Here is a 12831-nt window from a genome sequence, read left to right on the forward strand (position 1 = left end):
AAATAAAAGGTCTTGATAATAATAAAATGTAGTCCGGTAGAAAAGACAGACATAAAAGAATATATTAGAATGCAGTAAATACTATATTGACAACAAATAAAACTGCATTGGTTCCCCAGGGGAACTAGAAGAAACCAGAAGATAAACTGGTGTTGAACTATGACAGATGGAGAAAGTGGAATTCTAAGTTAAAAAAAAAAAATGCATGTACAAAGAGCATAGAGACATGGACAGCATACAGTATAATGTGTTCAGGGAATGGTGACAAATTCGAAATGGCTAGAATAAGAGAGAAAACAGAGGGAGATGAATCTAGTAAAACAGATTAGGGAGATTGTGTGAAAGGCCCTATGTAGGCCGGGCGTGGTGGCTCACGCCTGTAATCCCAGCACTTTGGGAGGCCGAGGTGGGCGGATCACAAGGTCAGGAGATCGAGACCATGGTGAAACCCCGTCTCTACTAAAAATAGAAAAAATTAGCCGGGCGCAGGGGCCGGCGCCTGTAGTCCCAGCTACTCGGGAGGCTGAGGCAGGAGAATGGCGTGAACCCGGGAGACGGAGCTTGCAGTGAGCCGAGATTGCGCCACTGCACTCCAGCCTGGGCGACAGAGCGAGACTCCGTCTCAAAAAAAAAAAAAAAGAAAGGCCCTATGTAATGCTGTACTGTAAGAATGGAAAGCCAGCCGGGCATGGTGGTTCACGCCTGTAATCCAGTACTTTGGAAGGCAGAGGCCGACAGATTACGAGGTCAAGAGATTGAGACTAGCCTGGCCAACATGGTGAAACTTCGTTTCTACTAAAAATACAAAATTTAGCTGGGCGTGGTGGCGCGCTCCTGTAGTCCCAGCTACTCGGGAGGCTGAGGCAGGAAAATCGCTTGAACCCAGGAGGCGGAGGTTGCAGTGAGCCGAGATCGCACCACTGCACTCAGCCTGGCAACAGAGCAACACTCCGTCTCAAACAAACAAACAAACAAAAAACAACAACAAAAAAATGGAAAGCCATCAGAGGTCGTCAAGCAGATAAAAAACAATAAAGTGTGTATTTCACAAATATATTTTAATGTGTAGGATTGGCTGGAGAGAAGGGGTAGAAAGGCTAAAGAAAAGTTGAAATAATTTAAGTAAGACTAATTGGTAGAGATTTCTAACAGATAGCTAGAAATACAGATCTAGAGTTTGGAAAAGACAATATGGGAATACAGCTTTAGAAATAAGCAAAGTAGTAAATAATCCACCCAGGGAGGGGATATGGTAGCAAAGAAGTATCAAAAGGCAACATTTCAAGAATGATCTCCCAAACCAGGAGAAAAGTGATTCCAAACCTAGAGTGGGAGTTTTAGGAAGGGGAGAAATCAGAAAAGTGTGAATTGGGCTTAGCAATTTAGAAAGGTTTGTAGAAAAGTGTAGTTGGATGCGAGAGAATAGCGGATGGGAGGGAAACAAAGTAAAGAGACAGGTCATGTTGACCCTGGTACTCAGTAAGATCTGATAATGACCAGCAAGTAGCACCACGGGTGGGTGGGCGGGGGGCTTGTTAACAATACGTATCTCGGCTCTAACCCAGACCTACTGAATCAGAATCTACATTTTAACAAGTCGCCAGAAAAAAGTAGTTATACCTTTAAAAAATTGACTTGGACCACTGTATTTGTTTGTAAATTTGACAATAGAGGGTAGGACATTCGGATAACTTGAAACGGAGGAATAGTTCAGTGATTAATAGTTCCCAATTTGGCCTCAAGCTTTCTCGTTTTAATTGAAAAACACAGTTAACTTGCAAAAACCTCGAGATTATCAGGGAAAAGAGGTGAGGATGACCTAACAGTACACACCAAACAATCTCACTCAGCCATTCCGCCAAGCCCAGCGCGAAGAACTCAGGCTTAAAATATCCGGATTCGGCGCGCTGGATGTTCACGCCAACTGGCGCGGCATTATGGGAGTTGTAGTCCCGGCCCGCGTCCCGAATTACGACAAACGGTTGGGCCCGGAGTCGGAAGAGATCTGGGTTTGGGAAGGATCCCCGGGTCGGGCGTCCTGGTGGCAGGGAGGGGCTCTTTCTCTCTTCCTCGGCGGGGAGTCCCGAGCCCAGGAGTAAAGCGAGCTCAGCTCCACATCGCCGTCAGCTGCCGAGACGCACACACTCTGCGTCATGGAGGGCTGAGGCCGATGATGAATTCCGGTGTGCCTGTCAGGCTTGCTGTGTCACTCGGCCCGCTCGGCGCGCCCCTTCCCAGCCGCCCTTCCGTACCGGCTCTCGGGCTCTTCCGGTCTCCGGCCGCCACTTACCTACAGGCCCTTCTCCGGCCGCGGCCCGGCGCTTTCCGAGTCGCCCCTACGGACTGGACTTGCGCAGTGCCCGGGCACCGGGCGCCCAACAGACACTGGCCATGACGAGCGGCGCCACCAGGTACCGGCTGAGCTGCTCGCTCCGGGGCCACGAGCTGGACGTACGGGGCCTGGTGTGCTGCCCCTTTCCGCCGGGGGCCTTTGTGTCCGTGTCCCGAGACCGCACCACCCGCCTCTGGGCCCCAGACAGGTGAGCCCTGGGAGTTGCCCCCAGGTTGCCCCCGGCTGTGTTGCACGCTTCCCGGAGAGTGGAAAGAGAGTGACCCTTCCCTGTCAATCCTGCCGTCTCTCTCTCCCCCCAGTCTTCCCTCTGCTCTCCGCTCCCTTCCAATTCTCAGACTACTGAAACTCTGTGTAAGAAACCATCGAGATTTAAGTGGAAAGAGCACCGGTTTGGGGGACCAAAGACCAGCCTTGTTGTGCTAACTTGACCGCAGACCAGTCTCCTACCTTTTGGGCCTTCAGTTTTTGGACGATGATCTCCCAAGTTTCTTTTAGACTTGAAAATTTATTGATTCCAATTGCACCCTCTGAAGTGAGGTAGTTTGAAGACATCTGACATGTCTCTTTTTTTATTTTCGAAGAAGATGCTCTGTAGTCTTCTCTAAAATTTAATTTTTGAAGACTTTAGTTCTCAAAAATTGTATTGCTGAATCCTCTTCTCGTCCAGGTTAGAATTTTAGTCTGTGGTCTGTGCTGGTCTTGAGGGAGTGAAACCTCTTGGATGTTTTGTTTCTGTGCATGTGCTGTTTCTTGAGGAGAAGGAGCATTCATTACCTTCAAAGGATTTGTCAGAAAGGTTCACGAACCAAAAAAAAAAAGGTTAGGAATCAGTCCTGATCGAGTTCACGGGCTCAGCCCTGATTTGGCTGGTTGTTGCAGGATATTTAAGAACTAGAAGACAGATTTCAGTTCACAGAAAGAAGAATTGAGGTTATTTGTTATTTAGTAGCCCTCCCACTGTTAGGAATTTCAGAATTTGAGTCACCATCCATAAATTCAGTTGATAACTATTGAGTGCCTCCTATTTGTTTGGGATACTGGAGAGGAATAAAGGCAGACAAGTTGCCAGTTTTTCTGGAGCTTTCTTACAGTCTGATGGGGAAGATACATTAGAAAACAAGCCAATAAATAATTAAAAACTGGCATATGAAGAAAACATACAGTTAATAATTAGGTGGAGAGATATTAAAGGAAGCCTCTCTGAGGAGTTGTTTGTTTAAAGCTGACATTTGAAGCATGAGATGGATGGAGCTGGTCGTGGAAGAGCAAATGGGGAGGGTTGAATTGGAAAAGCATTCCAGACAGCAGGAGGAGCAAACAGGAGGAATTTAGCTGTGAGCTGAGGGCAGGTCTTTGAGGCTGGCAAGAGCCAGGTTATGGAGTTTGCAAATGGAAGCCTTCAAATAGTTTCAAGCAGGGAGCAACATAATCTGATTTCCGTGTTGAGAAGTTTCTGCTAGCTGATGATAGAGAATAGATTGGGAAGGGGTAAGTGTAGAAGTAGGTTTGTTTGGAGGCTTTTGAAGTAGTATAATCAACACAAGATGGTCCACTAGACTAGGTATAGTATAGAGCAAATTCCTGTATTAATTGAATGACATGATCTCTAAAGATCTCTTCTAACTCTAAAATTCTATAATATCCAAAACTACTTAGTAACACTAATATTTAACTTTTTGTTTGAGTTATTAGGTTTTTAACCTTTAAAATGGAATCCAGTGGAAGCATAAGCCCAGTAGAATATAACTATTGCAGTAAGGAGTATAGTCAAGGATGCCTGTTTTAATAGTGGAATCCTGTCATTAAACTTTTGGGACTACTAGTTTGACAAGAGTTTAATCACTGGAGTGGTTGTACTTACCAGGAACTTGAAGAACTTTGGGCTGAACTGATTCTCTATTTGAAAAGTGATTTTGTTTTTCATTGAACTATTGATTTCTTTTCTTTTCTTTTTTTTTTTTTTTTTTTTTGAGGCAGAGTTTCGCTCTTGTTGCCCAGGCTGGAGTGCAGTGGCACGATTTTGGCTCACTGCAACCTCTGCCTCCGGGGTTCAAGCGATTCTCCTGCCTCAGCCTCCCAAGTAGCTGGGATTACAGGCATGTGCCACCACGCCCAGCTGATTTTGTATTTTTAGTAGAACTGGGATTTCTCCATGTTGGTCAGGCTGATCTTGAACTCCCGACCTCAGATGATCTGCCCACCTTGGCCTCCCAGTGTTGGGATTACAGGTGTGACCCACCATGCCTGGCCAAACTCATGATTTTTCTGTTTTTGTTTTTCAAAATTCATTCCTGTATGTATTTATCTAACACCAATGAAGAACTTGCATTTTGCCAGTTACAGTGTTAGCGCGTAGTGAGGTAAGATTATCTAGTCTCTCATATCCAGCTGGTTACGTTAGCAAACTTGTCCATCCTGTGGCCCATAGGTGACTTTGACAGTGACCCAACACAAATTCATAAACTGTCTTAGAACATTATGAGGCTTTTTTTGTGATGTTTTTAAATGCTCATCAGCTATTGTAATTATTAGTGTATTTTATGTGTGGCCAAAGACAATTTTTCTTGCAACATGGCCCAGGAAAGTCAAAAGATTGGATACCCCAGGGTTAGAGTGTTTTATAGTCATTAGGTGATTAAGTTCTTATTGATGCCAACTAAAGTGTCTCAACCGTACCTTTAGTGTTGTAGAAGTGTCCTCAAGTCTGACATATTGACAATTTTTATTTCATGATACGTGTCTTCTCTTTTGTGTTGCTGTAGCAGAGTACTACAGACTGGGTAAGTTATAAAGAAAAGAAATTTATTTTTCATAGTTCTGGATACTGGGAAGTCCAGTATCAAGGTATCGGCATCTTGAGAGGTCCTCTTTGCTGCTGCATCATCCCATGGTGGAAGGGCAAGAGAGCACACAGCAAGAGGCATGGGGGGACAAACTTGCTTTTATAACAAAGCCACTCTCTAAGCAATAATGACATTAATCCATTCATGGGGGCAGAACCCTCCCGATCGAATCACCTCTTAAAGGTCCTACTTCTCAACATGGTTGCATTAAAGATTAAGTTTCCAGCACATGAACTTTGGGGGACACATTCAGGCCATTAATAGAATATGTGTGTCATTTTGTTTTTTTTGAGACAGGGTCTCACTTTGTTGCCCAGGGTGGAGTGCAATGGTATGATCACTGCTCACTGCAGCCTCGATCTTCTGGGCTCAAACAATCCTCCCACCACCTCAGCCTCTTAAGTAACTGGGACTACAGGCGAGAACCACCATGCCCGGCTAACTTTTATTTATTTTTGTAGAGATGGGGGTCTTACTAGATTGCCGAGGATGGTCTCAAACTCCTGGGCTTATAGCAATCCTCCTGCCTCAGCCTCCCAAAGTGTTGGAATTAAAGGTGTGAGCCAGCACTCCCAGCTCATAACAGCATATTAATAAAGTTAATGAAATCCTATAAATGTTTGGAACCAAGTAGTAAGTGAAATTTGCTTTCCCATGTAGCCAAGTGGTAAATGAAATTTACCACTATAAATTTGAATCAGTACCACCGATTCAACTTCAGATTCGTTGTTCGTTACCAAATTGCCTCTTACCGAATCTGACCTGGTCTGTCTACCTCTAATGCAAATGAAATTTACCACTGCTTTCCATATATGTTGTTGCCAAGGTTCATGTAGGGATGGACTGGGAATAATGGGGGAAGTTAGTTCTAGGGAGGTAGAAATAGTTCTGTTTTAGAGTAGACTGAACCAGATACCTAGTCTTTCACAAAAGCCGTTTGAAAACCCGGAAAGTCTCGACCTTCTGAACACCTTTCAGAATGGAGACATATCTGTTAGTTGGGCATTGAACTAAGCCAGCAACATGCCATTGTTTCAGACTACTTCAGACCTCTATAAGCTAACTTCAAGCTAAATTACATTTCCCAAGTCTGTCTGTCATTGACTTCTGGGTAGGGAGAGATGAGTGAGATAAGACTTCAGCAACTTTGCCTTTATATTGCCTTGCCTTTTGAAAAACGACCCGTATTTGAAGACACATCTTCAGATACAGGATCTGATTATGTTAATCTATATTAATAGATTTTTTTAGGTGTAATCTATTAGTTCCTACTGTAGAATATGAGAATTTAGCTCTCTTTCTGCCTTCCACTCACCCCATCACGTATCCATCTTTTCTGTGCTCTGACTCTTACAATTTAAGCTGTGGAATAATCTATAACTCTTCCTCAACAATTTTATAATCTCCATGTGGCTAATAATTGTTTTATTTTGGTTTTCATTTGCTTAGCTTTCTATGTATTTATCACTGATTCAACTTCAAATTCTTTGTTCGTTACCAAATCACCTCTTAAGGCATTTAGATACATTGGATATTTTACAATTTCCTCTTCGTGACAATGCAAACTTTCTGACCTGGTCTGTCTACCTCTGATGCACAACTAATCCTGGGGTTTCCCTTCATCGTTGTTTACAAAATAACTTTCTTGAACCTCATGTGTTGGATTTTTACTGTCAGTATCCTTTAGCTTTCTCTTTGTTGGTTTCTTCCTTGTTGCCTTATTGGAACATAACCTCTAGGAGCTTCCTGAAACATAGTGCATCAGTAATAAATGTTTTAAGACCTTGCAAGTCTGAAAGTGGTTTTATTTTGCCTTGCTACTGGAACGATAATTTGAATGGTTGTAGCATTCTAATTTTAAAATAATTTTCTTTCAGAATTGTGATGGAATCCATTTTATTTCATCTTTTAGTGTTACTGTTGAGAAGTCTGAAACCATTCTGATTTTTGAACTACTATTTTTTTTCTTTCTGTAAGGCAGTCTACTTCTATCCATTGTTCCAGCCCATTGGTGGGCCCTTTTACTATGAAAACTCATGTCCATAAAGTCTGGGAAATGTTCTTCAATTAATTCCAATTAATTCTTTGGCTGCTTTCTCTTTATTCTGTCTTCTTTTTTCTGAAACTGTTTTTATTCAGATACTGAACTTGCTTTCTAAATTTCTCTTTTTTTTTTCTTGTCTATAATCTCTAGCAGGTTGCCTTGACTTTTTGTGAAATTATGTCCTGTTTCATGGTTGCAATGTCTTACACCTCTAAGGATGATAATGACAATTTTTAAAAATGTTTTAAGTTATTTTCTCCTTAATGGTCTGTTTTCCTCCAGATTGGTTTTTTTCTCGTCTCTGTTTGTTTTGATCACTGTATTTCATGCTGGAGGCTTTCCCCAGATGTCTGGTAATCTTTATTGTGTGCTCAGCCTTATGGGTAGAGAATTAAGAAGCTCCTGGGAGATCTATGCTCCTGAATGGGGCTTGTTGGTTGTGAGTTTTACTGTTGAGTTATCTGGTAGGGCCATTATATTGGGCTGATCTGCTGCCTGGAGGATGAGGGTGTGGTTTCCAGGGTTTTGTTTTGGTGGTCTTGGGCTCCAGTTCTTCACACTCCAAGACTCAACTATCCTTATGTGCCCCCATTCAAAGATTTTCACCTTTTTAAAGAAAAAGCTTCAGACTTTCGCTGAGTGCTAGCAGGACAGTTGTCTGGCTGGGTTGTCTAGCTGCCTGCCCACCCCTCCCCCCGCCTTTTTTTTGTCTTAATATCTAAAGTATTTTTTTAAATCAAGTTAAGAAGTACTTAATGCTAACCATGTAAAACATTGTGCTAGGGACTTGGGAAGATACAAAGAACCTAATCTGGATTCTGCCATTAAGAACTTCACAGACCACTATGGAAGATGCACACAAACATCTATGCTTTGAAGTGCTAAGGGATACATATAGCAGGTAGATTTAGTGGTTTACATAATACAGGTTTTAAAACATGTTCTTTTGACTTCCTCTGGACTTATTGATAAAATGGTTTCAAAAGCATATTAAAAAACAAAAACAACACCCACTAAAATGAAGTGAACAAGTTGAAATTGGTTACTACCAGATACCTTTCTTTGAAGACTTTTTCATAACGCTTCAGATTCTGAAGACTTTCAATTAGTCTTTCTTATCTTAATTCCTGCCTCTTTGTCCTCATTTCTAGAGGTATATAGTGCTATTAATTCTTTTCCTCCATTTTTTTATTGTGAGAAAACACACATAACATAAAATTTACCATCTTAACCATTTTAAAGTGTACAGTTCGATGGTATTAAGTATATTCATAATGTGTAACCATCACCACCATCCATCTTTTAACTCTTTTTTTCCCTTTATACTGAAACTGTGTACCTGTTTAAGCAATAACTCCTCATTCTCTCCACCCCCAGACCCTGGCAACCACCATTCTACTTTATGTCTCTGTGATTTTGACAGCTCTAAGTTCCACATATAAGTGGGATCATACAGTATTTGCCTTTTTATAACTGGCTTATTTCATTTAGCATAATGTCCTCAAGGTTCTTCCATGTTGTAGCATATGTCAGAATTTCCCTCCTTTTTAAGGCTGAATAAAATTTCATGTTTATACCTCATTTTGTTTATTCATCCATTGATGGACACTTAGGTTGATGTCACATTTTAGCTATTGTGAATAATGCTACTTTGAATATGGTTGTACATATATCTCTTTAAGATCCTGCTTTCATTTCCATTGGGAACATACCCAGAAATGGAATTGCTGGATCATATGGTAATTTTATTTTTAATTTTTCTAGATATTGCCGTATTTTTTCTGTAGTAGGTGTCTTTGTTTTCACATAGCATATTCTGTATGTCTGTTAGTTCTAGTTGATTTATTTTGTTAAGTCCTCTTTTTCCTTACATGTGTTCTGTCTGATTATTCTATCCATTATTGAGATTGGGATTTTGAAGTCTTCAACTATTATTGTAGAACTATATATCACTTCAATTATGTCAGTTTTTGTTGTATATATTATGTGCATAAATGTTTATAATTGTTATATCTTCTTCCTGCACTGAACTTTTTATTAATATATAATATCCTTCTTTGTCTCTTATTTTCTTTTTTTGATTTAAGGTCAACTTTATCTGATACTAATATAGCTACTCCTACTTTCTTTTGTTTGCTATTTTCATGGAATATCCTGTTTCATCCTATCACTTTCAGTATATTTGTGTCTTTGGATCTAAAGTGAGTCTCTTCTAAAAAGAGCACCAAGTTGGATTATGTTTTTTAAAATGGTTTCTGCCAATCTCTGTCTTTTGACTGTAGAGTTTAATTCATTTACGTTGAAAGTAATCACTGATACCATTTTGCTGTCTATTTTCTTTCTTTTTTTTTTCTTTTTTTTTTTTTTTTTTGAGACAGAGTCTCGCTCTGTCACCCAGGCTGGAGTGCAGTGGCCAGATCTCAGCTCACTGCAAGCTCCGCCTCCCGGGTTTAGCCATTCTCCTGGCTCAGCCTCCCGAGTAGCTGGGACTACAGGCACCCGCCACTTCGCCCAGCTAGTTTTTTGTATTTTTTAGTAGAGATGGGGTTTCACCGTGTTAGCCAGGATGGTCTCGATCTCCTGACCTCGTGATCCGCCCATCTCGGCCTCCCAAAGTGCTGGGATTACAGGCTTGAGCCACCGCGCCCGGCCTTGCTGTCTATTTTCTATCTGCCTTAAAGTTTTCTTTGTCCTTCATCTCCTGCATTACTGTCTTCTTTTGTGTTTAGTTGATTTATTTATTTATTTATTTTATTTTATTTCATTTTTGAGATGGAGTCTCGCTCTGTGGCCCAGGCTGGAGTGCAGTGACGCAATCTTGGCTCATTGCAAGCTCCACCTCCCGGGTTCACGCCACTCTGCTGCATCAGCCTCCCGAGTAGCTGGTACTACAGGCCCCTGCCACCACGCCCGGCTGATTTTTTGTATTTTTAGTAGAGACGGGGTTTCACCATGTTAGCCAGGATGGTCTCAATCTCCTGACCGTGATCTGCCCACCTCAGCCTCCCAAAGTGCTGGTATTACAGGCATGAGCCACTGTGCCTGGCCGGGCATCAGCCTTTTAAATCCCCTTGGAAGTCACTTCAGCTCAAGAGGTAGAGGCTTGTATCAGTGGAGGGAGGTGCAACAACAATGGCTGCCTGCCTCTTTGTTGTTGCTCTATGATCAAAGCAGGCAATCAGTGATCAGAGAACAGATCTCTGATATTTGGAGGACAGGATCCTTTTTGCCAACCCTAGTTCCTACAACTGTGAGCAAAGTTCTCCGGGAACAGATGCATGGCTACCTGCCATGGGGCTAGAAGGGTGAGGTGTAGGTAACTGCTACTGTGCCAAGAGCAGGCATTGATCAAAATTAACCTCAATTTACAATCCAAGCCTTCCCCTGGAAGTTGCAAGCTTTCAATTCACTGCAGAGTTTCATAATAGTTACATCAGACAGATTCTGCCAGTACCGTTGTTGTCTAGGTGGGAAGACAGATACCTGGTGCTTCGGACTCTGCCGACTTCCCAGAATATTCTCTAGTTCTTAAGCCCTTTGTTGGTAAATTGGTTCTTCGGTTGTCCTGCTGTCTGCTAGGACTCAGGTCTCCTTTGGCCCTTACTACTTTTCTGTAGGCTTTAAATATTCAAATTGTGTTCATGTCTTTTTTTTTTTTTCATTCTCCTTGGCCTTGTGGGTTTAATTAAGCTTTATTAAAAAACGTAACTATTTATTGTTTTTAGTGGGATTTGGGAAGGAAGTGAAAATAGATGAGTTTGTTTAGTCTTTATCTGGAAGTCTTGTCTCTTTTTTTTTGTTTGTTTGTTTTGAGATGGAGTCTCGCTCTGTCGCCCAGGCTGGAGTGCAGTAGCATGATCTCGGCTCACTGCAAGCTCCACCTCCCGGGTTCACGCAATTCTCCTGCCTCAGCTTCCCGAGTAGCTGGGACTACAGGCACCCACCACCACGTCTGGCTAATTTTTTTGTATTTTTTAATAGAGACAGGGTTTCACCGTGGTCTCGATCTCCTGACCTCGTGATCTGCCCACCTCAGCCTCCCAAAGTGCTGGGATTACAGGCGTGAGCACCACGGCCGGCCTATCTGGGAGTCTTGTCTCTTTATGTGCACTTGTCTTATCTTCTTCAACTAGCCTGCAAACTCTTTGATTTAGCTGAGTTGGGGATATAATTCTTTTTATCCCTCTCAGCAGCTAATTTATTGCTTTCCACATAGAAATCATAATCTGCTGGTTGAACTTGTTAAGTAAGGCAGTGATGCTAAGTGATTGATACAGATAACAAATTGGTAATCATTTTAATCCCAGGGCAATTATTAATGTACTGTGTTCCTTGATACACATAATTACATATAACATTATATGTTATATAATATACTGTAGCCATTTACATATTTCTGTATTAGGTGGGGTTTTTTTTAATTGTTTTAGCTTATCAGCTATCATTAGTGTTAGTATATTTTATGCGTGGCTTAAGACAATTCTTCTTCAGTGTGGCCCAGGGAAGCCAAAAGATTTGACACCCACCCGTGTTCTAGCTATGTAGAAACACATACTATACCATACTACTGGGCACTAAGTCAATGCTTTGTCATGTGAAAAAGTCGTCACTATATTTAGGTCTTCTTAATAATACATTTCATTATCTTAATTGCACCTATGTTTCATTTAGCCAGGGATTTCTTAGGGTAACAGTCACTAATTACCTAGAGATTGAGAAAAAACTCAGTTATGATTATTTGTTGCCCTTTCTTTTTCCCTGGTTCTCTATTTCAATGTATTCTTATCAATGAAACACTAAACAAACTTCTCTTAATCTAATGTAATTCTCTATAGTAGTTCATAGGAATTATGTAAGGTTCAGTTTAAAATAATGGATTCTTAAGATAGTATGTACTCTAAAGTTTGGTCTAGACACTAAATGAAAGTGAGTGCTTTGGCAGTTTATGTCCTAGGCTAAGTCAGGGTACAGATATATATCTATTAATTATCTTGTCTTTCCAGTCCAAACAGGGGCTTTACAGAAATGCACTGTATGAGTGGCCATTCCAATTTTGTATCTTGTGTATGCATCATACCCTCAAGTGACATCTACCCTCATGGCCTAATTGCCACTGGTGGAAATGACCACAATATATGCATTTTCTCACTGGACAGTCCAATGCCACTTTATATTCTAAAAGGCCACAAAAATACTGGTGAGTATAATAATACTTCGGTATTTTTCTATTTGAAGAAGTTTTATCCCTTTGAAAGTAAAATTTACATATCCATTTTCTCAAGTTTTTATTATATTTTGTTTTATCTATAGGTGTGGCTTGGTAATGGAAACCCTTTTGGGCTATCTTAGTTTTGTAAATTCTGTTAAAAATTTGTTGTGATCAGTAAAGGTTGATACGCTTATATATGTAAAAAGTAATCTGTTCAGTTATTGGCTGGGGACGGTGGCTCACACCTATAATCCCAGCACTTTGAGAGAGTGAGATAGATTACTTGAGGCCAGGAGTTCGGGACCAGCCTGGAAAATGTGGCGAAACCCCATCTCTAATAAAAATACAAAAATTATCCAGGCGTGGTGGTGCACACCAGTAA

At 41.3% G+C, this 12831-nt stretch overlaps 1 protein-coding gene across 2 annotated transcripts in view; it reads left to right on the forward strand.

Annotated features, from left to right (window-relative positions):
• Positions 1-2194: 2194 nt before the first annotated feature.
• PLAA (phospholipase A2 activating protein) overlaps positions 2195-12831 on the forward strand; it is a 40463-nt gene continuing 29826 nt past the window's right edge. The window contains 2 exon segments of one of the 2 annotated variants that reach the window (NM_001260548.1): positions 2281-2540; positions 12244-12437. In NM_001260548.1, coding sequence (NP_001247477.1) covers positions 2392-2540; positions 12244-12437 — 343 coding nt within the window. In that variant the 5' untranslated portion in view covers positions 2281-2391. 2 annotated transcript variants of the gene reach the window in all.

The sequence above is a fragment of the Macaca mulatta genome, chromosome 15 (assembly GCF_049350105.2).
Source record: "Macaca mulatta isolate MMU2019108-1 chromosome 15, T2T-MMU8v2.0, whole genome shotgun sequence".
Lineage (NCBI taxonomy): Eukaryota > Metazoa > Chordata > Mammalia > Primates > Cercopithecidae > Macaca > Macaca mulatta.